Below are 24,517 nucleotides of genomic sequence, written 5' to 3'. Positions count from 1 at the left end.
CTGGAAAAAGCGAGGTTGTGAAATAGTTCTGGTATTTGCCAACCGTTGTCTCTGCCGGCTACAGACATCTTGGTTAGTCATGTACAGCTAAGATGCATTCATTGTTCCAGCAATTACTCTGAAGGGAAGCATCCAGCACCAAGCCTGGGCAGAGACCTGCCCGGGGATGCTGCGTGTTACAGGCCTTCAGGGTTTGGAGGGGTCCCGTCCTGATCCGGGGAGGGAGAGGGCACTGCAGAAGGGGAGAAGAAGGGACCCGGGGCCCCATGGCCACGTCTCCACCACTCACAGCCTTTGGGACCCATATTCCGAGCCCTGTCAGGGAAGGGTGGGGAGGTCCAAGGCGTGGCTGTCAGGGCCACCGGGTCGGGGCGCTGGGAATCCAGAAGGCCAGTCCCTCACAGCAGCGCCGCCCCCAGCCCTGGTGGCTCGCCACAGCCCTTTTCCTTTCAAACTTCTGTTTCCTCATCTCTAAAACTGGGGGCAACCCGCCTCACCTGCCTCCCAGGTGTGAGACTTAATTAATGTTTGTGGCGCAGCTTTGAGAGCCACAGATGAAAGGCGTTCTATAAATGCAAAGTGCCGGTTCTCATTAGAGTTGCCAGACACTTCCCAGGGGAAACAGTTCAACCCTGGCCATGAGGCCTCTCCTCTCAGCGTCTGGAAAAAGGCTCTGGACTCCGGCAGAGTTGTCTCTGAGGAAAGGTCTGCGGGGTAAGTCACCAGCTCCAAGAAAGGATGCATGTGTGTGGATCGACGCATGTGTGTGGATCAACGCCTCCTGTTCTCTGTCTACACTGCATCCCCAGGCAGAGAGAGAGAGAGAGAGAGAGAGAGAGAGAGAGAGAGAGAGAGAGGAGGCTTCAGTTCACATGAGGTTGGGGGGGTGGGGATCACAGTTTCCAGGGAAAAGAAGGAACCTTCTGGGCTTCCTCTGGCCTCCCTTGCAGACAGATTACTTCCCTGTACTTTGTTAAACAAACATCCCCTGCAGACACCTTTCCCGTAAAGATTTTCTGCACCTCGGCCCCTGAACACACGTCCCAGGCCTGAACAGATTCGACAGGTGGGCTGGGTAAATTCCTGTAAGGCCAGCCCATGTGCCATGTTCAAGTTATTGCACGGCCATCTGTGGAATAATTTCCTTCCCTTCTTCCATTTCCTTCTCCTCCAACAAAAACCTCAAAACACAGAGGCTGAGGGTGGCTTTCGGGTCCCAGCCCCTCATTCGCTAGCCCTTTGCTCTCCTGTAGCCCCTGGAGGAGGAAGAGCCAGAAGTACCGAGCCAACAGCCGGGGGATCTCAGGCAGCATCTAGCCTGCGTTCGAGCCCTTGACACAGAACGAGGACCCTCACTCACAGGGATCAAGTGACACACACCTCGGAGTGGGAAGCTGCAAGCGGCAGAGACAGCATTACCTGGGATTGCCCAAAGCTAAAGAAACAGAACCTTCTGAAGGAACATTCTGTGGGGTTGGCATGTGCTCTAAAGCGGACCATACAGGTTTGAGCGTCGTTGGTCGACGGCACAGGGCAGGAGACTGTCAGAGCCAAGCCACCAATCAGACTGTCGGTGGAAGGCCAGGTGCTGATGAGGGGGAGCCCGTAGGATTTCCCAGAGGGACATCAGCGGTCTCTCTGACTAAGCAGATCCAGTAAGAGCTGAACCTTGGGCAGATGCTATTAAGTAAGGTGTCCAAGCTTTGCTAGGGCCCTTGGGATGCCTCGGGGCGGTGGCAGGCAAGGAAAACAAAAAGGAGTGAGGAGTGATGCTAGGTCTGGGGCCAGGGGCCTGCAGGACCACCGGCCCCTACGCTGAGAGTTGTCAGTATTGGAGAGTACACTGGTAAGCCCAGCTCAGAACAATCCGTGGCTCACGACGGCTCCTGGCCACATCCTTCCGCAGCCTGCCTTGCTCCGAGACCACTCCATCCAGCTCTGTGGCCCTGTCCCTCTGTGTCGGCCTGCCGCCCTCCAGCCAACCCCAGCCTCGGACACATCTCTGGTGGGAGACACAGAGATACCCGGAGGCCACCCACCCCATCAGCCCGAGGGGGGCTTTCCTGCTGCCCATCTCCCAGCTGCAACCCTCAATTCTACTTCAGCACTTGTGTAGTTTTGTAAAAAGTTCCTACTGTGGGACAGGTCTTAGAGGGGCTGAAGCCCGTCACACATCCTCTGTGTCTTCTCCCTCCAGGTAGCCCAGGCCTGATGCATCCTTACTGGGTTTTAGGCCAGACACTTCTGGTTTTCAGCAGCAAACTTTGAAGCATGGCCTTCTAGTAAAATCCGGAGCCCTAAGGCTGGGGAAGCAAGAACGCCATCCCTCAGGGAGTCGAGAGGGCCTGAGGAAGAGCATAGCGAGGGTGTCTGGGAGTCTGAGCCATTAGGACTGGGCCCAAACTTGCCCTTCACTAGCTGTGCGCTCGGGTAAGTCACTTAATCCCTTGGAGACTCAGTTTCCCCAGCGATGAGGTGCAAAGCGTCCTCGAGCCCTTCCCCGGGGAAGACGTGGTTTCATGGCGAGCACGTGGGAGGTTCCAGCAGGCTTCACCAGCAGGTGACTGAGAGGAAACAGAAGCCCTTCCTCCTGTGGAGCACCGGCCCCCTTCACGGGGAGCACCGCAGCCGCTCTGCTGCCAGTGGCTGCACACTGCCGCCTGCTACCATCTCACCCGGCCGGCTGCAGCACCGAAATCCAGAAGCCGAGCTTGGCAAACAAAAGATGTGCTGTTCTTTACCTTCCGAGGTGGGACACACGTTGAGTGGCCGCAGCTCTTTCTTTAAAAGATTGCATTCTGTGCTCCCAACTCGAAGGGGAGAGGAAGAAGCTTCCCAAGCTGAAGGGCCTGGCCTCCGCCCCTAAACTGCCGGCTCGGTGTCTGCTTTGGCCTTTTTCTGTTTTTCTGTGCCGTCGGGCGTGACTTTTCTTCCTCCACCACCCGCTTCTTGTTTTCCCTTCCCATGCAGCGGGGCCAGATCCAGGAATCCCCAGCAGCAGAAGCGGGAGGCCAGCGCCCTGGGAGAGCCGTCCTCCTGCAGCCCCTCCAGTGTCCTGCCTTCTGGGGGAGCAAGTACAGTGTGATTCCTGGCCGTCCCTTCACCTCCAGTGCTCTGCAGGCACATAGCCCTGAATGTCTCCTCTTGAAGGGCACTGCCATGCCACCTGACCTTGGGCCCTTCAATCCGCCCGCTCTGCTAGGCCGTAAATAATGGCAGGCCAAGCTTGTAAATTTTCTTCACAGAAGAGGGGCCTCACCGCCCGCATCAGAGACACAAGACGCACATGATTCACGGATTTCCTGTCTTCCGTAGGTGGTCTCGGAGACACAGCAGGGTGAGGCCGCATGAGCTCAGCGCCATCCTTCCTTCCTAAAACTCAGCGTGCTCCTGACCCACCAGCTCTGGCTTACTTTTCATAGACATGTTTTTGGAGGAGTAGTGTTGATTACACTTCTTAAGTTCAAGGCTTCTCCATTCGTAAACCGCCCCCCCCAAGAAATGGCTCTCTTATGCTTCCCTTTATTTCTCAACAATTGCTAAAGTATTGGGTTATTTGCCATTGGAGGGAGAGTGAAGAAAGAACAGCCCCTGTTTCCTTAAAACTAACAGGTTCCCTTGCTAGTTTCTTTTTTTTTTTTTTAAAGTTTATTTATTTTGAGAGAGACAGACAGTGCAAGTGGGGGAGAGGCAGAGAGAGAGAGAGAAAGAGAGGTAGGGAGAGAATCCCAAGAGGGCTCTGAGCTGTCACCACAGAGCCCAATGCAGGGCACGATCCCACAAACTGTGAGATCACGATCTGAGCTGCAATCAAGAGTTGGATGCTCAACCGACTAAGCCACCCAGGCGCCCCACCCACGCTGGTTTTGAGTTCTTTAGAATAACTGGATTCCTTTGGCTTCTGAGCCAGGGGGGCTTGCTATCAATTTCTCTCGGGGTAGTGGACCACCCCTTCTTTTGTCTGATGCCTCCACAGCCCTCTCCCCTACCTTCGCGTGGGCTCTGTGCAAGAGGAATGTGTTCACTTAAGTCTGCAGCGGCTCCGCACCCCCCAAAGGACTGACCTTCACATGAACTAATTGGGACTGCAACAGATTAATAACACGGGTTGCTGAGGTGCGCTTTTGCTGCATAAAGGAGACCTTTGAAGATAAGAGCTGTGTGCTTTCACAAGCTCATCCCTAGTGCTCTGAACAAAGGACACAAACTAATAAAGTCAGATTCATCTAGGGGCAATCTACACTTGCAGAGGAATATCACCCCAAACGGATTCAGAAAGGCAAATGGAAATCTGCTGGAATTCTTTTAAACTCCAACACAGATCTCGATTTAAAAAATGACACATACACACAAAAACTCTTGGTAATAAGCAGACCTCTGATGATCTAAAGATCCACAGCTTCATTTATTGACTTAGAGAAAGTAAATGGCATTTCAAATACAACCTTCATACTTTAATAGATGAGGTCACCCTGAGAAAGAGGATACTGAGCCCGGTGGTGGGAAACCTCCCTCCAGAGAATGGCTTTGATTTACAAGGTCAAGGAAGGCTTTCCCAGAGAAGCAGCAGGTTTTCAATGACTTGGACTAACGTGGAAGAATTTAGAAAGAAAAAAAAAAAAGTAGAGTTTAAGATAGCAGACTAGGAAACTGTTGCTCAACCAAAGGGATGACCTACGGGGAACAGAAGTGAAGAGTCAAAACTGATTTGCTACCAACCATAGACTCCTGAGATCTGCCCCCGAATTGCAGGCATCGCAATCCTGTGTGGATGGCGAGATATTTGTGAATTTCCCAGACTGGCCTCAGCAGGGGCTGTTTCTCCTCCAGGGGACATTGGGCAATGTTTGGAGACATTTTTAATTGTCACAACTGGGATGAGGGGTGCTACTGGCACCTAGGGCGTGGGGAGGCCCGGGGTGCTGCTAAATACCCTACAAGGGGCAGAATGCCCGTCCCCCATGGCAGAGACTGATCCGGACCAGGGTGTCAACGGTACCTTAAGAAAACCCAGCCTGGGGTAGGCACGCATCCCTAGACACAGTACAGGTGAAACCGAGGGGGTGTGAGGAGATTAGGGGTGTGGTGGGAACCTTCTGGAGCCCTTGTGGGAACCAGAGTTGCCGGAGGCCATTTGTCTCTGCCTTTGTGGCATCGGCAGTCATGCTGTGCCCAGGGAGAATTCTGTCCTCACGCCAGGATCTGGGACGACTCTTTCTCACAGTCCCATGGCCCAGCACCCAGACTCGGAGCTGGCACACCGTGTCCTGGGTGAGACGCAGGTGTAAACGACCGGCGAGATCACTCCCGAGCTGACCGTCGGCTTTGCCACCTGGGAAGGGACAGGCTACTGCTTGCCTTTCCTGAGCTCCCCAGGCATGAGTCACATGTAACTAGATAATGATGCAAATCACTGTCAACATTTCTAAGGTTTCATTCCAACGTCTCATGGAATGATAGTGCAGAAAGCAACCTCAGAGCCTTTTCGAGCCAGCCCTGTTTCAGAGAAAGCCGAAGCACGGACAGGTGAAGCCGCTCTCTCTGTTCCCCAGGGCAGGCTGGTGACAAGGCAGGGACAGACCTCTGGCTCTTTGTGGAGTGCTGGTTTGTACTATGTGTTCACTGAAGCCATTACTGCTCCCCAGCCTCATTGCCATATACTAACAAAACAAAACAAAACTGGTCTGAACCTCAAAAGGAAGCAAGGAAGGAAGGAACCAAGGAAGGAAGGAACAATATAGAAGTAATCACCAAGCACAGCGCCCAGTGGACACAAGAGAGGGGACACCTTTTCCTGCTTATGGGTCTGGGATTCTGAGCTCTGTGGGGCTGACCGGGAAGTCCTTATGCCATTTCCACCCCTTTCCACTCGATATATCCACCCTTAAGTGAAGCCCAAACACCCCCAAGTCTCAAACGGAAGTTGGTGTCTGTGACCATGAATTCATGAAAGACCCAAGTCAAAATCAGCGAGGGAAGGCATCGTCTCCCCCTGTGGCCCCCATGTTTTGGGCTGGTTGTGGGAGGAGGCAGGCTTCTAGAAACAAGGAAGTGACAGCAAGGATCCTACCCTTGCCCCAGTTCCGCCTTTTCTTCTAATGGCCTTAGACCGCCAAGTGGCTGCAACGTGCCGATTTTAAACCCTTTTATGGAAAGTGCCATAGCCTTTTTCTGCTCACATCACTTAAAATAATGAGGTAGCCGCACTTGTATTAGTCTGTCTTTCAAGTGGATTAAATTCACGGTCTCGTTCTCCTCCAGTCTCACAGGCTTTGGCCTGGCTGTCTGAACCTCCAGATTAGACTGATGAGCGCATGCCAGACAGCAATGAAACGCAATTACCTAGGCAAACTTTTGAAGGATTTGAGCCCTGGGGCACAGGCTGTTTACGAAAGACTAAAAGCACCGTTTGTACTGAGCAGGACCGATTGCCTCTGTCTTTTTGAGTTCTGGATCCTGCCTGCCACTGGACTCCAGGCAGGATTTCTCGGGGCAGATAACATCAGGCTTCTGTCCACACCTCTGCACCTCAGGGTCTCTGCTCTGTTTTCCAACAAGAAAATGCAAGTACCAACAAAAACCTATTCTAACATCTCCTTTTGTGTTCACGGACTCTCTCTCTCTTTGGTTTATTATTATTATTATTTTGTATCGTGTACCACTCCAAAACAAAGGCAGCAAGAGATCATCCTATAGCCACTTGGCTCTCTAATGCCTTTGGAAACGAACCACCTTTCCAATAAACAGGAACTTCCCAGCTTTGAAAAAAAAAAAGAACAAAACAGCAAAGCAGTGTCAACAACACGTCCGAAGTACTTTCCCCTTGACTGGAATAGGAGAGGCTTCTGAGGAATTGAGGGAAGAGGAGGCGAAGAAAGCAAAAGGGAGGTTAACAGAGAGAGGTGACAGATGTCCTTCTACCCCACTGGCCCATATTCTGTGATTTTCGCAGACAGACCGGCGGGCCACCACAGGTGGGTTGGAAGGGTCTTCTGTCCACCAGCTGAAGCCCATGATGTGATGGCACAAAGCGGGATGGGGGTGGGGTTACTTGGCACAGAGTGATGCCATTGGGCCTGGAGGTGGTGGGGGACCCGGGGCCCTGAGGCCCGTCAGTGGGTCAGTTGGGGAAAGAGTCTTGGTCTGAGGTGGGCAGGGAGGAGGGCCACCAAGGTCAGGAGTGAACTTGGAAGTATGCACTTGAACAGCACTGGAACCAGGAAGAATGAGGAATGCTTTTAGGGAAGGAGGCCACCCTGGGACACACCTGAACGTGGCGGGAGAGGCAGAACGCCATTCATGTCTGGGAGACAGCAGAGAGGTGGGGGCGGGGGGATGGGGCTCCCAGGAAGGAGCAGAGAAACAACCTGTTCTTACTTTGGGGTCCAAAGCTCTTATTAAATGTGTAAACCCAGGATCAGGTATTTGGAAGACAGACTCTGGTGAGCTGAGGAGCATGGCAGATGGGAAGGAAAGATAGTGACACAGGAGAGTCCGGCCTGGGGGGTGGGGAGGTGGCAAAAGGAGAAGGCAGCTCACTAGCTTGTGAGAGCAGGGGACCGTCGAAGGTAAGGGGTCAGAGGGTCAAGAAGCACAGACACTTCCCATCTTCTTGTCACACAAGTGAAGGGAAAGGGGTGGGCTTCTTGTCACCGGGGCGGGACCACCTAGGCTCCCTCCCTCAGGCTCCCAGCCCGGCTCTGGGAGGCCAGGGAAGAGTAAATCACGGAGCCAAGAAGCAAGGCTCTACCCCAGCACCGGTGCTTTGGGAAGAAGGAAATCACTCGGGGCAGAACGTTTTAGAATTGAGAGTAAAGCTGGTTCGTAGTCGGTTTTGCCCCGAGAGCAGGCACGGTCTTTCTCGGGGACCCCCGCGCACCCCTTACCCTGGAGACCCGGGCTGGGGTCGCGGGGGTCTGGAGAAGTGGGAGAGACACTTCCTGCCTGCCTGACCCTCTGAGGCAAGCCCGTCACTCTCAGAGCCATGACGGAATGAGGACAGCGTGCAGGTGTTCGGGGCTCTGGGGTGTTTCGAAAGCATCTCATCAGGTGGTTTTGAGGTTTTGATGATCTCAAAGCACAGAGGGAAGTCTCGGGGGCTCGTTCCCAGGAGCCCATGGCAGCCGGGGCGGCAGCAACGTGCACCCCGTTGGGTAACAAAGGAGGACAAGGCATGGGGAGATGGCGGAGTGCCAGGGCCCGATGGATGGGACCAGGAGTAGAGAAGGGGGGCCAGCTCCATCCTTGGAGGGGAGGAAGATGTCCTGAAGGAGATAGGGCGGGCCAGGCTCCCTGGAGAAAGGCAGGACAGGGGAGGCGGGGGTGGGTGTTTAGAGGTGGGGGGGCAGGTTAAGGCAGCGGCTCACAGCGACCTCAGTGCTCCAGCCTCTGCCTGCTCCTTGGGTGACGTTTGGTCACTGCAGACCATGGGTGGGTCAGGAGAGGCGTGGAAGTCTCACGGCCCAGAGAAAGGCATGGCAGGAAAAGGAGCTAAGGAACCAGCGGGGAAAGCGATCTCAGTCGGAGCACTTTTGGTTTCTGTATGGGGTCCTCCTTGGCCATCTGATGGCTTGAAAGGCCACATCTGCTTCCTCAGCCACCATGGTCCACGGGCAATGAGTTCAGACAGAGCGGCCTCAAGGAGGAGGCCGTGCCCACTGTGGCTTCCTCGGAGGCCATGGTCTTAACAGTGATGCCCCCCTCCCACCGCACAGGGTCTTCCACACGTGTTGTCACTCAAGGTCACCTACAAGGGCTTCAAACCCAAGCAGGAGGGCCCCACTTCACCTCCAAAGTCTCAGGTCTGAGATAAAAGAAGCAGCACGCACGTTTTCCCCGCTGCGCCTCTGAGGCTGAAGCTGGCGTTCAACTAGTTTTTCGGAGGTGAGAGGATGCGGCCCTCTTGTTGGAGGACACACGAACGGAGTGACACTGGCACCTAAAGGCCTCCCTGCTCGCATCAGAGCTTTGCTAATCTAGAAGGACGTGGAGAGATCCACTGAGCTAGTCAAGCCCCCGAGACATGCCCGTGGCAGGAGAGTCACCAGGTGCTGGCGTGGGGCTGACAGGGGGCGGGGGCGCTGGCAGCAAAGGGTTGCTTTCCTAACTCTGGGAAACTGCTCTCTTGACTTTTATCCCACATGGTGCGGTCCTATGCAAAGCAAGTCATTTCAGGTGGCTCTGATCGAATCATGGTCACTCACAGCCATCAGCCTTGAAGGCCACTGACCTGGGTGCAGAAGAGGTCTTGCCCAGGGGCTGCCTCGGGTCAGGGTCTCTGGAGAGCAGGATTTGCAGAGGGTCCACAGACGTTGAAGTGCTGGTGGCCCACTTGTGTTCTAACAAGGGATAGGAGGGACGGAGCGGGGACAGAAGAGCTGGCCAGTTCATCCCTCTGCTTATGGCCCCAGCCACTAAAATGGCAGCAACGGGAGGGAAAAACAAGAAGAGAAAATCTCTCCTGCACAGACCCCCGTCGTGTGGAAAAAGCTCAGATTTCAGCGCCGGTGTGGGGGCGCCCCTCCCCCACGCCCCCCTTCCCGTTTGTCCACCGTGTTGTCCAACCCCCTTGGTGACTGGGAATTTATTCTCTAACAAACCTCAAGCTCCCTGTTTTGCAGTAGGAAATTCTCCTTCATAAAAGAGCTACTGTTGGTATTGTTTGTTTGTTTTTAATTTCCAAAAATAAGCGAAAGTTTATAAAATGGAGGGGGGAGCAGGGAAGAGGGGGAAGAAGGGGGGAAGGAGAGGGCAAGGGAGGCCGCTGACCCCAGCGTTTCCCAGTCTCGCCTTGGCTTCCCCCCCAGCCCCGAGGTCCGCCCCTCCCCCCTCTCTGTTCTGAACGTGAAAAATAAGCAGCCCGAGCCGCCTTGACTGGAGATGTGTCTAACAAGGCCCTCATTGTCTCAGACAGGTGTGAGATTGGACTTGATCGGAGGCCAACGCCTCCAGTACCGGAGCCAGCTCCGTGAGCTGAAAACATGCACCAGCCCTCCAGTAATACCACTGCAGCCAGCCAGAGTCTCAACAATTTAAGGCTTAACACACACACCATAAATCAGCAGAGGATGGACCAGCCGACCGGCAGCTTCTTGGGCTGATGCCTGCAGACTGTCTGCAGATCAGACCCTGCCTGTTTGGGCTATTTGAGACCACTTTTTTTTTTTTTTTTGGTAATACAAAGATGAGAAACTGGGTGGAGCAGTGCGCAAGCGAACCGGTGTTTGCCCTATCTTGTTCCAACAGCCCCTCTTTCACATAGGTGCTGTTTTGCAGGGACTGCTTGGGAAGCTTCACTTGGCCGCATCCTAATACTAGAATGTGCTTGAGCCGGACACGTGAGTACAGGAGCTGGCTGTGTGACCTTTGGCAAGTCACTTAACCTCTCTGGGCTTCCGATGTCTCCTCTATGGAGCGAGAGGGGCTGGCCTGCTTTCTAAGATTCCCTCATTTCCGTGGTCAGACATTGAAAGTCACTGTAAGAATGGCCCAGATCAGGGGAAGTCATTACCCGTGACGGGAAAATGTGTGACACCACTGATTTCTATGTTTCTGAGTGGATCTGGTCCTCTGAGCAGCAGAAGGCCATTTCCCAGAATTTCCTTCATCGCCTCCTCTTCTGGTCTGTTCTTTAGGAACCTGTGGTTCTCAGAGCAGCCCAGGGAGCTGTGCAAGGCCAGGAGTTTAATTCCCCAGGGCTGTGGTCATAACTCGCCAAGAGCCATGCACTTTGGGTGGCGCAGCCGACAGGCAGGGCCACATGCTAATCAGTGTGGGGCCTCAAGTCCCTGCTTCTCTTGATTAACCCTTACCTAAGTTGCACGTAGGAAAGGTGACTACTAACAAAAGCAAGCCCGGAAGCCACCCTCGATTCAGCGCTTCTGACATAGGGACATTTGGTCTCTGCCCATGGGATTCCTGTGAAGGCCCTCAGAAGCTCTGGCCTTGCCGTTCGTGACCCTGACTCTGAAATCATGGTGACGGTCAATCGCAGGGACGCCTGTGTCTGCCCTGGCTGCCTCGTCCCCGTGGCCACGCACTGTTCAGGGAGTAGATGCAGGAGTTAGCAGCGGCATCCTGAACTGGGACACGGGACTATCACTGAGCACCAGCCCCCAGCCCCCCCCCCCCCCAGCTTTGCCGAGTTCCCACAGCTGTGGCTGCCAGGCCCCGCCCCAAAACACTCACACACCTGTCTGCAGGCCTCCTCTTGGCCCGCCAGCCCAAGCCGCCAGCAGGCTTTCAAGGCCCGGGCCTGTGGGCGGAATCAGCCCAGGGAGGTATTTACTTAGAATCACACAGGAAGGTGAAACTCGGTTCAAAGAAAGCCTTTTGTAGATGGTTCACTACAAATGCCGAAGAGGCTGACCATTCACATTCTCTGAATGTGTCCGATTCATGCAAGCAAGGGATGGGTCAGGGTTCAACCCTGGCCGCTGCCCACGTGGGCCCTGTGGTCACAGAGTGTCCTGTCAGCCCTTCTGCAGCTGTTTGCTGATCCCAGGGAGCTGGGCTGGGGGCGCCCTGTGGGGCTGAGAAGGGCCGAGGGTGGCCTGGAATGGGCATTCTCTCCTTCCCTTTTTGCACAGCCCCCTCCTCAAGTGTGGAATTGAGCATTTTGCAAAGGGAGACCCAAAGAAGCACAGGATACAGAATCCCACCCTGGGTACCTATCATTTCGTGGAGGAGACCTCACATGACTAGAAAAGGGCCGCAGAAGGCAGAGCACGATTACTGTCCTAATGAGGGTTCTGTACCCTATATTCCGTGGCCACCTCCGAGGTGGGACAGACCGACGTGATGAGCAATGGACCAGGAGTCCCAAGACTTGGAGTTCAGGTCGGCCTCCACCTGGGCCAATCCCGGTCATTTCCTGGGCCTCGGGGGTCTCAGGAGTAACATAAAGGGCACTGAGCAAAGAAGCATAAGGCCCCTTTCAGCGGTGACAGTTTGTCATTCCCACTGTGGAGCCGTGGTTATGGGGCCTCCTGTTGGAGTTCACCCAGGGAAATGGACTTGACTGAAGGCCCTACTGAAACCACTGCATTTCTCCCGTCCCTCTCCACCCCCCTCCCCACAGAACAAGGGGACACTGAAGGTGACTGTCACAGAATGGCTGCATGGCTCGTCTGGATCTGACAGGACCGACGGATGTGTGACACCCTGTGAAACATCACTGCCACCAACACAGGGACAATAATAGCAGTAAGAGCAAAGCAAATAACATCAACCATTGGTTTCATGTTTGAAGCATGCCAGGCTCTGTGCTTAAACCCTGGGCGAAAATCTACCTCAATCCCCGCAGCAAGTTCCTGAGGGAACAGGAGTAACTACACAAAATATTCACTGCGTGCACGGCACAGAAGTAGTAACTCATTCGTCCTCACAGCTTGCTGCTGGGCCAGGCACTATTATTACCGTGCCCATTTTACAGATGGGGAGCAGTGGCTCAAAGGACTTCAAGAATTTCCGTAAGGTCACATGACTGCAAAGTGGCCAACCCAGGATTGGAATTCCAAAGTCCACACCTATTATCTGCCATATCAATTTTAGTGCTAATTTATAGATCCAGCTTCTGCTTTCCTGAGAAAGTGCATTCTCGGGGTGGGGGGGCTCCCCTGTTTTTTCCTAGTCCCTTCTGATGCGAAGATGAGAGAAATAGCTATATCGTTCTGTCTTGACACCCCCAGGCCTCTATTTCTCTCTCTGAGGAAGCCATAACTGAGCAAGGAGAAAGTTTGAAAAATAAAAGAAATTCCTTATAGACCCTCTAACGTATCCACCCCGCCCCCTCCCTTGAACCCACCCCCTCCCCCAAGGCGTGAAAGAATCAAATGAGGAAATCGGGAAGAGATTCTGGAATAAGAGTAACAAGATTTCCTCTCCCATCCACCTGAATTGGCCATCTGTAATTTTGCACAAATTCAATTTTAAAGTCATGCTTTGTAATTTGTGGAAAATCATATTAAATTAAACAGATCCACGTCTGGGCAATGACTTCTCCCATTTAGCAACATATGGTGCCTCAGAAAGCCTGATCCCACAGCAAAAATATTACCAAAAAGAAAAAAAAAGAAAAAGAAAAGGTGGCCCTTTAATCATAAGCAACAGAGTAGAGGTGTTCTGGGACATTCCTACTGGTTTCCCTGGAGTGTCAGGCGTGACCGGTCATCTCTAGGAGCTGCGGTGGCCGGAGTTACAGAATATCAGCATTTAAGACCATGTCCGTCATTGCTTATATGAGGTGGGGGGCCTGGGACTGGTGGTAAAGGAAACAGCAGAACCGATCACGGGCTCTGCGCCTGCGCAGGGCCACCAGGCGGGACCCTCCGGACAGTGTCCTGCAACCTCATGGGTGACAGGTGGTGGGGATTAAGTGAGCCAACGACATCGGCCCTTTCTATAACCGTGAGCTCTATTTTGTTACTGCCTTCGGTGACCGTGTGGACCAGGCAATGTCCCTGGCATAATTCGCTGCCGACAGCTCCAGTAACAAGCCCAGGAGAGAGACACCATCACAGACGGACGCTGCAGGGCTGCAGGTTCCAAACCAGGGCAGGGGTGGGGGGAGTACCTGCACGTGGCAAAAACTTATGCCTTCACCCCCTGAGATACCAACCCTCTTGGACCAGCCACAGGATCACGGCTGAAAATTCAGGCCAAAGACAGCTCTACAGAGCCGGCAATTTACAACAACGTCCGGATGAACAGACCTTGAGAGAAGCGATCTAAATAAACCACTTAACGGGCAGAAATGCCAAGGCGGGCCCTTGAGCTTTGTGCTGACTTTTACAGATATTTTAATAACTTGATCATATAATTTGCCATCTGATCTCACAGAGAGAGGCACTAATGCAGTGTGAGTGGCCACACAGGGCAACAGCCCCATGAGGCTTAACGAAAACCATCATGCTCACTTCCCTAGTGTGACCCGCACCTCCAAAAAGTACTATCACTGGTCAGATTGTTTCTTCCTCCCTTTTTACCTTTAGAGTTTCTTTTACCTCCCCCACCCCCACCCCTGCAAGTCAGTGTATATATGTACCCTTACTAAAGATGGTAGGAGTTGTTGGCACAGCGTAAGCTCCCTGGGTCTTGGGTCTGGCCTTGGAATGACTCAAGTTGAACATATAAAGCTGTCAGTAAAGACACTTCCTCTGTGGGAATCAGCAAGTTATAGATCTGGGAGATTTAAATGTCCTGGATGGGTGAACTGCTCACACCCAGGGTGGTGCCGACTCACAGGCTTTCTCTAGGGACGCTCTGCCTTCACGACACCACTGGTGGTCGCGCCCTAACCCCACGGCAGAAGGGTCACGGCGCATCCTCCTCCTTCCTCCCAGCAGGACTGAGCTCACCACAACTGCGGCCCAAGTCTCGCTAACCACGCTGATCACACAGACTTACGGAGGCCTAGACGCAGTAATGTTGGGTGAAAGACCAAGATGGTGTGCAGAAATGAGTGCTATGTCTGTTGGGGCCGTGTGTTTTAAAGCTCAGGTTTCACGGCCACTTGACAGCTGTTAGGTGACATGAGACAAGTTGGCCAGTTCTCTACCGCCCGCTCCCCCATCTCGTCCACACTCCCTCCAGTTTGGAAAGAGAGGCCATTCTGTCTTACGGAGAGTCCCCTTTACAAAAGGATTAGTAAGCAAGCACTTGCTATTGACCACAGCTGGAAGATGCACAAAATCTTGAAACTACATTTGGAATGTTCTACACCTCAACTATGACCCGAAGATGTTGTGACTAGGGATGGTGCCCAGGACTGCATCTGGAAGAAATAACTGTCTTTTCTGCCCAACCTCTCCTAGTCAGGGCTCATTCATGGACTTGGCATCAGAATACTATTTTCTCTTGAAAATGTCGATTCCTTTTAAACATAAATGGGATATTCCATGCCATGTAGGACAGCTTGAATTGGCTAATACTCGATCTGAAGACTTTGCATAGCTTGAAAACTAAAAAGCAACTGGATAAGGGTGCCTGGGTGGCTCAGTCAGTTGAGAGTCTGATTTTGGCTCAGGTCATGATCTCGTGGTTCAAGAGTTTGAGCCCCGTGTCCGGCTCTGAGCTGACGGCTCAGAGCCTGGATACTGCTTTGGATTCTGTGTCTCTTCTCTCTCTGCCCCTCCCCCACTCTCTCTCTCTGTCAAAAGGGAGAGAGAGGGATGCAGAACTTGAGAGACTATTGAATGCTGAGAATGAACTGAGGATTGGGGGGGAGGGGGGAGGGGGGAAGACAGGTGGTGGTGATGGTGGAGGGCACTTGAGGGGAAGAGCACTGGGTGTTGTATGGAAAACAATTTGACAATAAAATATTATGGGAAAAAAAATAAATAAACATCAAAAAAAAAGAAAAGAAAAAAATCAACTGTATAAGAAGTGCTACCTTCCTTTTTTTTCTTTTTCCTGTCAATCCTCTGGCGTGCACAAAGAAGCGGAAAATACACATGATTGGCCAATGTTTGTTTTTTGGGTGAGTTCTATACTATTTTTTAAAATTATTTTGTTTTATTGACTGTGGTTGGTAACTGAATCTCCGGTATCAAAACATAAAATGTTCTGCCAGAAAGAGATTACGGAAGAAAGGTCTATGGAAAGAAACTGGGTTTGTCAGTGAAGATTTTATTTACAGGTGTTTTGCAATCCGTACCTTTAATCTCCATAACAATTGGGCTGTTCTACTGCTTTGGAGGCAATTGTTCAATAAGAGGAACGCTCCTGTGGGGCGAAGGCTAGGAACATATTTGTGAAGATCTAAGACAACTATGCGCTGAAGCGGCTCTTGCCTACGGAGGTCAGAGGAGCCCAAAGCTCTGGCAGTCATGCCCCGAGGACCAGAGAGAAATAAGGAAAGGCAGGAGTTATTACAGTGCCTCGGTGTTATTGAAATCATATGCGCTGACTTTTACACAGCCCTAAAAGAGCTGAATTACAGGAGGGCCTGCATTTCTGCTCCATGATGTGTAGAAAAATTGTGCAAATGAGTAAAAGCCACCTCGGTTTGGGGAACCACCACTTAAGCCTTCTGACCGGGACCCTGCTCTGCCACCAGAGTATGTGGTTCGTTCCTCCTTTGGCCACACACTTTTAGCAACTTTTGACCCGACTTCCTGGCCATAGTCAAAGTTTCTTTTTTAAATACACAAATCTGAAAGGCTATCTTCGGGTAATTTGTAAATTTGGGACGATGAGATATGCAAAGTGAATCGCCAGCCTTTCGAAATGGGTGTTGGGTCAACCATGCCTGGCCAGAAAGCCATTTTGTTTTTTTTCTAAAGGCACCTTGTCCAAAATGACAGTGATACGCCCAGCGCTGGGAGGGCAGATTCTTGAGTCTGCCCAGCTGGCTGGCTGTGGTCCTCCCGCGATCTTCTGAGCCCTTGCTTACTACCATCCACAGTGCCATGAAGCGTTGGGGGGGTAGGGCAGAGGGGACCCGAGCCTCCTGTCTGCTGGTCCACTTGGTTTCCATGAGACAGGGCAGAGCTTACCGCCCACCCCCACCAGCACCACTGGCCTCTGGTCCCCTCTGCCTACATGTGCTAGAAAATGTTAAGAAATGTCTGACCATGGGGTACCTGGGCTCAGTCGGTGAAGCGTCCGGCTTTGGCTCAGGTCATGATCTCACAGTTCGTGGGTTTGAGCCCTGCATCGGGCTCTGTGCTGACAGCTAGCTCAGAGCCTGGAGTCTGTTTCAGATTCTGTGTCTCCCTTTCTCTCTGACCTTCCTCTGCTCACACTGTCTGTCTCTCAAAAATAAAAAATAAAAAAAAAAAAAAGAAAGAAATGTCTGACCTCATATATGAAAAAAACATCCTATGTTTTCCTGCCTGGGAAATAAAAGTACCATGATCCTGAGTTCCAACAATGACGGCTGAACTGCTGGTAGCCAGAAGAGATGATGGAGGGATTTAACATGAGACACTGAGTCCATGTCTCCCCTGCCCAGAATAGCAGCTCTGCAGGGTAGACATAGGAGAGTTATTTCTAGACTTCTCCTCGGCCTCCTGTCCTGTCTGCTTCGGTGTAATTGCTAGAATGGTGTCCACCCCCCCTCCCCCTCCCCCAGCCCTGACCAAAACAGGCATGTTCACGTTCGGACCCGTGGACCCGTGAATGTGATCTTATTTGGAAAAACAATCTTTGCAGATGCGATTCGGTGAGAAGAGATGAGATTCTCCTGGTTTCTCTGGGTGGGGCCTCAATCCAATGACAAGTGTCCTTAAAAGACACAGAAGAGACAGATAAGGAGGCCGTATGAAGGTGAAAGGGGAGAATGGAGCCAGGAGCCAGGAGCCAAGAAACATCCCAAGGCATGGATTTGTGTGCTTGAGAGTGGGGGAGGGGCCCAGAGAGAGGGAGAGAGAGGATCCCAAGCAGGTTCCACACTGTCAGCACAGAGCCCGATGCGGGGCTTGATCCCATGAACCGTGAGATTATGACCTGAGACGAAATCAAGACTAGGAGGCTTAACCTACTGAGCCACCCAGGCACCCCACCAGCTAACAGTTTTTTTTTTTTAATATTTATTTATTGAGAGAGAGCGATGATCTGGGGAGAGACAGAGAAAGGAAGGGATCCCAGGCAGGGCTCCATGCTGTCAGAACAGAGTCCGACATGGTACCAAGTAAGTACCAAGGAAGCACTCCAACTGGAGTTTTATCAAAAACTTACTCTTCTGAGCAAAAAGTCTGCACGTGTGTGCGCACCCACACAACCGAGCACCAGCCCGTAGACGATGAGAATGAGGGGAAAGTTCAGAACATAGAGAATCCTCAGAAGGAATATTGTATCCTTAATTAAGATCAGGCCCTGAAGTGAACCCTTCTTTCTTGTAATTAGAAAAGCTGTCCACAAAGCATCGCCAACGCGCTCTGGAAAACACAGTCTGATCACCTTGAATGACATCCATGAAAGCGTTTGGTCTGAAAATGTAGTCCGGCTAAAAATGTGGTTTACGATGACTGGTGCTGGCAGCTCACCAGGTTGGCGGCTCCTTTGAAGGGCTGGTTTATTAAGTACTTAGCTGTGTGGTGCTTGTAAATACGGCCCAGGCATTCTGAGCCGTGTGTTGTAACTCCGGCACTCCATCCACCGAGCGCAGGGAAGAACTCACAGGCCTCGAATGGAAATCACGGGTGACAGACAGGCCCAGAGAGAGGGAGAGCCACATTCGACTCGAGCCACAAAGGCAAGGGCTTTTTAGGGCCTTTTTGTCCCCCAAAAAGAAAACAGACTTAACTTTCTTCCCATTCTCCTGTCTCTTTTTCTGAATGTCTACAATGCAATATATTAGTACGAGCTTTTCAAACGTAAACCTACAGTTTACATTGCACAAGCCAAGAACATCAGAAACAGTAAACTGGGTTCTTAATTCCTGCCTTGAGAATACTTTGGGCTCTAGTAACTCTAACCCTCCACCTGCCCCTGAGAGGACAGGACAGGATGCAGGGGTGACACCCAGCAGCACGCTCACCTCCCTCCCCTCTCCCTTCCCTCTCACATCTATTTATTTTTATGTATTTGTGGGGACACCTGATTCAGGCTTGATGTCAGTCGTGTTAGGATTCTGACGTTGGAAACCTTGAAAGGCTCTCAGGCTCTAGCACGCTGGATAAGAGCGATTTTTCAATCATGCACTTTTCACGTTTACAGTTTTCATTCCTAGCACCCGGACTATTTTGCTTTGTTGTGTAAGCATTAAATGACCATTTATAGATTTACATGCGCAAACCCTTTGGACTATAGCCTCTACTTCCAAGGCACGATCCCCCCACCACTCTGATTTCGAACTTCTAGAAGAAAAAGGGAGGAGGGAGAGAGCAACAGACAAGACAGGAGAAGAGAAGGGCTAGGCAGTTTGATATTTTACCCCCAAGCTCTGGAAAGGGGATTTCTCTCCCTCCTACAGGAAATAGAAAGGTTTTTTTTTTGTTTTTTGTTTTTCCTTTTGTCCATGTGACTGATAAACACTGACATATGTAACTGGATGGCTGAGGAACAAAGTCGATTCACACCTCAAAAAGCTTCCCAGACAGCCATAGCCGTTCCAAAGTAACTTTGACTGGGGGGAAATCACTATCAAGACAAAAATCGTTTGGAATCCTAAAATTCAGGAGGGGAACCTGAGATGTGAGGTTCTCTATTCTCTGGCCATATTCTCAACTCTCAAAAAGAGGCACTCAAACTCCCCAAGGCTGAGCAGAGGTGGCCTGGGTTTGGACATTGGAAGGTTTCGGCCCCCGCGGACCCCAAGAGGGATAGAGTCTTACATGTAGGAAGGCCAGCCCGTTGCCCCAGTAAACAGAGTAATTGGGAAGCCCTCCTTGTCCTTCATTCCCTCATGCTAGAGATTCATGATTCTGAGTTCTTTTGTCACCAGCTTGAAAAATAGATGTACACATCCGCTCCTACCCCCCAAAAAAAGACAGTTTTCAAGGTGTCCAGCACAGAGTCTGGCTCTAAGGTCATTAATAGCAACATTTGATGATAATAGAAGGAGTTCAGTACAGCCCAGAAAGTGAATGTCCAGCTCCCTCTCCTCTTTGAGGACTGGGGTCTTCTGACCCTGGTCAGCCCTGCATCTAATGGATCCTTGATCCAACAGAGCCTGCTACCCTCCCAACCCTGGCTCATAGCCAGAAAGGTCTGGATTTGAGTCCAAGTCTGTCACATCGGCTCTTGGACAATCTGAGCAATTGTCAGCCTGTGAGGTTCAACCCCTCTGTCTACAAACCACATCAGACGATGGCGATGAGAGCGGAATCATGTGCTCCAAAGGTCTGACCCATGCCAAAACACATCCTAACTGGTCCAGTCAAAGAGTTACACCTCATGTCAACACACAGCAGAGCCACAAAACTTTGGCCTCTTCATTTCTCTAGTTTCTCCAGATGGGAATCTCTCTCTCTCTTCCCAGACAGGTGAGGGTGATGCAGCCTTAAATGTGGTTCATCATTTCTGATACTTCAGGAGTCAAATTCTTAAAATTACTTGCTCGGGTCACCTGAAGCCATCTCTAAAGGAGCGTGTGTGACCAAGTCAGCATCAGCGACTTCATCTCGCTAGAATCTGCCCATCCCATCTTTTGAAAAGACACATGTCCGTTTTCCTTCCCATGAGTCTACAGGAATCCTAAAAGTTGCCTGTAGAAGTTTGTGATGATGTCTTGATGAATCGTGTGATCATGACAAAATGGCTTCCTCTTCACTTTTAAGAGCTGGTGAAGTAGCAAGCTGAGATTAACCTCGGCCCTTTTAGGAGTTAAACTCGCCAAATCAACAGTGGTTTGGTAGATGGCCACCGGCCCCCCTTTCCCTCACCTTGCTTCAGATAGATGAAATGTCTATTTTGAGGGCTTCTCAAGCACGTCCAATTCTAGATAAATAGAGGCGTTATTCTACATCTGTGATTTCCACTCACAGAGTTAAAGACGCAGGCGTAACTCTCCAGATGAAGTCAGCCTCTCTGTCAACCCACGGTCCTTCCAAGCCCCGAGCTGCTGACGCTTCCAGATGCTGAAAACATTCACACATCTGTACGGCACCACTCTTGAACTTCCATGACTACCTTTGGGATATTTTTCTCAGCACGATTGCTGCCTTTTCAAAGACAGCCATAAACACATGCTGAATTTTTATATAAAGCATCTTCTTAAATATAATATGGAGTCTCTAGAGCTAAGCCAGGAAAATAACCATTTTCCTGCTTGTCAAGAACAAAATGAAGGTTCTGGCTGAAAGAGACTTTACCATTATCCCTGTTAACTTTCTAATTTCAGGGAAAAAAAAATCCCCAGGGCCTCCTCAAAGCATGACTAAGGTAAAAAAGCATTTCCTTATAGAAAAGAGAAAAAAGTAGTTTTACACGAATATATCTTGGACAGTTATTTTTTAAACGTTCCTATAATTTTACAAGTGATGTACTGACCAGCAAATCATATTTTGGAACGAAAGGGCATATTAGCAATAGAGTTAACACATTCTTTAGAATAGCAACCAAGCCTCAAGGGCACTGCAAATGCAAGTTATTATTACTTATATGTTGCAGAAGTAAAAAGTTTTTAAAAGGAACAAGAAAGGGTGATGCTCTGTGTTAAACCTGATACCCTGCTAAGCATACAGTATTCCAAAGAGCTGAGGAATGCCGGTCCGTGGTAATGTCTCCACCCAAGAGCTGCTGACTGCCGAGGACAAGAATTCAATTACTACCCTCCCCTCTTCTTTTTAGTTAAAAAAAAGAGCGTATCTGACAAGGAGAGAAATCAGATCTGATTCACTCCTCACCAAAACTGTCTGAAACAAAGCTGACTTCATGGTGATCATTTCAACTTGCCCCCACTGCGGTTGGATTCTCCACTGCATTTTAAAAATGATGAATAGTTTTGGTTCCAGTATCAGTAGAAAAAGGCAAGCCCCTTATCAACCTAGTAGTATAAATCGTCCAGCATACAATGAGAGAAGAAGAGACTAGAAGGAGGTCTGCAAGGTGACATAAGTTAATTTCAATGGCCCTCAACACAAGACCAAAAACTCTCCTTGAGAATTTGTTCTATTTGGAAGGAAAGTACCATTTAACCCCTTGCCCATCTCTCTCAATTAATGTGCCATTGTCCGATGTACCGTACACGCTTGCATTTTGGCATTTAAAAAAATCAGCATGCATATTTTGAACAAGTCGTCATGATAAACACCACAGAACCGATGCTTTCGGGGAAGCTATTCCTCAATACACCAAAGATAAGTCTGAAGATGAGAAACAACCAGCCCAAATCAAGCTTTGGGTTTCTGTTTGGATACAAATTGGACAGTCTACACACAGGCCACTTAACAGCTGTGGGCATAGTATCTGATGGGAAGCTCTCTTTGGGAATTTTCCACGCAAATCAAAGAACTGCCCCCAGAAGCATACTTATGAGAGCCTGAGACAGGAGCCATTGAACTCCGTACAAGAGGCCTACCCTTCGAGGATCCCACAAGGCCTAACCCCAAAAGAGGTGTGCGGGTTTAGAAGCCTTAAGGGACTCCCGAGGAGGGCACATCCCACAGTATGACTCACACACAGAAAACGCCCAGGGAAGTGAATTTTGGCAGTCTCAGGGGCCGGGACCATGTCCCTCGAGGGCCACCTGCTCTCTCCCCCAGATGTGACCCTTATCTCTCCCTTTGAGTTCAACAAGCCGGCTACTTGGAGAAGGGAATCTTACTGTGACCATATCACGCACAGCGGTGTACCGCACGGCAGAGTAAGAGACTGTATTTCGGAAATGTGACACAGTATCACAGAGCAAATAATCATTGACGTCAGGGTTCTACAGTGCAAATGAACTTTGTGTATTATCTAATTTGGCACAGGGCGTTTTATGCAATTCTTGTATTTTACAGTGTTTTTGTTGTTGCTAGCTAAATCCCAGGGTATATGTGTATGGGGTGTGTGTGTGTGTGTGTGTGTGTGTATGTGTTAATCTGCACTCTTTACTGATGGCAAATTTATTTATTGTAAATAATATCTTTGATGTAATGGCACCCAGGCTTTCCTACTATTTCTTTGTATTTTCATAAGAACCTATATGAGTTATAAACCCCACCCAGTAATCTGAAGACAACAAGAACTTGAAATATCCCGACTTTCACCTTGCTTGGGGTTTGTATGTATGTGTGTGTTCTAGCCTAATGGGTAGGGAGAAAAATAGCATAGCCAAAGCTAACTCTTAAAAAATTCAAGATATTATCTACATATAGATAGATATCTCTCCATATCCTAAGCAGTAGAGCCTGCCGATCTGGGGATCTCAGGACAGCGCAGAGCTGACTCAATAGGCCCCGGGTGGCCCAGAGACCCTGCGTGTCTAACCAGGCTCCCAGGCTGCAGGTCCGAGGACCACCCTCCGGGGCACAAGGGGAGCAAAGAAGCCAGGGCAGGTCTGGGGGAGGGGGTGTGGCCCGAGGGTGAGGCAGGAAGCGGGCTCCCTCCAGGTACTTACCCTGCATCTGACTCTGAGGCTGAGGGTTAAAGGCAGTGGAGTGGTTCAAGGAGGCCCGAGGGTTGGGTGTGGGGGCTGGGTGGTGTGGGCTGACCCTCATGGCTGTTCGCCGCAGCTGCTCCAGCTCACTGAGCCGCTCGGAAAAAGACAAGCTCCCGGGCTTGGTCTGATCATCTAGTTTCTGACGATGTCCTATTGTGGGGAGGGGGTGGGGGTGGGGAGGGGAGAGGGAGGCAAGGAAGGAGGGAGGGAAAAGATCAGAAAATGTATTGTGGATTTCCTAACATTCGGGGCTTTCTTGCCTTTCCCCTCCCTCTCCCCTCGCCCCCAACGTGGCTTGGCTGGCGGTCTGCATGCTTCACTGGGGCTCCCAGGGGAGATTCGGGGTCCCCTTGTCATCACTAGGTGCCCGCTCAGTCGGCGCGCCGTTTCGTCTCCCTGACCCTGTGCGCCCACCTCCACTGGGTGGAATGCGGTGGGCGCACCCGGATTGGTGACCGTGTCAGGTCGAGAGGGAGCGAAGGAGCCTTCATTGTTGGTGCTGGCACACACCATGGGCGAAGCTAGGCAGCCAGGAAAGGTGCCTTCCCTGTGGCATCAGAACAGTCTACCGCCATACCACCCTGAACGGCTGATCTCGGAAGCTAAGCAGGGTGGGGCCCGGTTAGTACTTGGATGGAAGACCTGTATCATCAGAAAAGCGGGACCCTACTGCAGCCCCAACCCCTGGCAGGCTTTCAAGGCAGCAGTGGGCCCCAGAGCTGAGCACACGCCCCTTCCAGCAGGAAACGAGGTGTGGCTGCAAACCCACGGTCCTTGGGGAGGTCCGATCCCCTGAATGTGCAGCCCCTCCGCCCCTCTCCTCCAGAGCTTTCCACGGGCATTCTTGAGTGTTCCTTCCTGAAGCTGACTTCCCCAGGTGCACCCTCTAAGAGCGGGTTGATCGGAAGGCATAGCCTGGGCCTCATCCGGTCCAGTATTCCCAGCAGGCTGGGCTCACTGGAGCCCAGAGAATGTGCCAGCAGATTGCATGAGCTGCCCAAGGGCTCAGGAATCCAAGGCGGGGCCTCCACATCTAAAGAGATGGCGAATACCCTTGCCTTGTTCCCCATCAAAATCATTGTCACTGTGGGGCACCTGGAGGGCTCAGTTGGTTAAGCGGCGGCTTTGGCTCAGGTCATGATCTCATGGTTCATGGGTTCGAGCCCATCGTCAGGCTCTGTGCTGACAGCTAGCTCAGAGCCTGGAGCCTGCTTCGGATTCTTTATCTCCCTCTCTCTCTGACCCTCCCCTGTTCGTGCTTCTCTCTCTTTCTCTCAAAAATAAATAACATAAAAAAAAATCACTGTCACCATGGGGCAGTGAGCAGGAGCCATTCACATAGGACATGGCAGGCGGGTTGGGCCTCCCGTTTCCTTCCTTAATTCCTCCGATGAAATGTGTGTACACTGAGGACTCGGGCCTGTGAAGCAGAACTGAGGCTCAGGGTGTACTGATCTAGCCACCAAGGGGCCAGGCGGTTCAGTCCCC

General features: G+C 51.2%; 1 protein-coding gene across 5 annotated transcripts in view; it reads right to left on the bottom strand.

The window, feature by feature from the left end:
* The window catches only part of RUNX1 (RUNX family transcription factor 1), a 242,519-nt gene that overhangs the window by 15,665 nt on the left and 202,337 nt on the right, over positions 1-24,517 (bottom strand). For 4 of the 5 annotated variants that reach the window (XM_029938999.1, XM_029938996.1, XM_029938997.1 and 1 more), the window contains one exon: positions 22,988-23,179. The exons of the other annotated variant lie outside the window; for it this stretch is intronic. In XM_029938999.1, the coding sequence (XP_029794859.1) occupies positions 22,988-23,179 (192 nt within the window). The remainder of the gene's footprint in view (positions 1-22,987; positions 23,180-24,517) is intronic. 5 annotated transcript variants of the gene reach the window in all.

This window comes from Suricata suricatta, chromosome 5 (genome assembly GCF_006229205.1).
Source record: "Suricata suricatta isolate VVHF042 chromosome 5, meerkat_22Aug2017_6uvM2_HiC, whole genome shotgun sequence".
NCBI classification, from domain to species: Eukaryota; Metazoa; Chordata; class Mammalia; order Carnivora; family Herpestidae; genus Suricata; species Suricata suricatta.
Note: the sequence above shows the minus strand (reverse complement) of the source record. Positions and strands in the feature narration are given on the sequence as shown.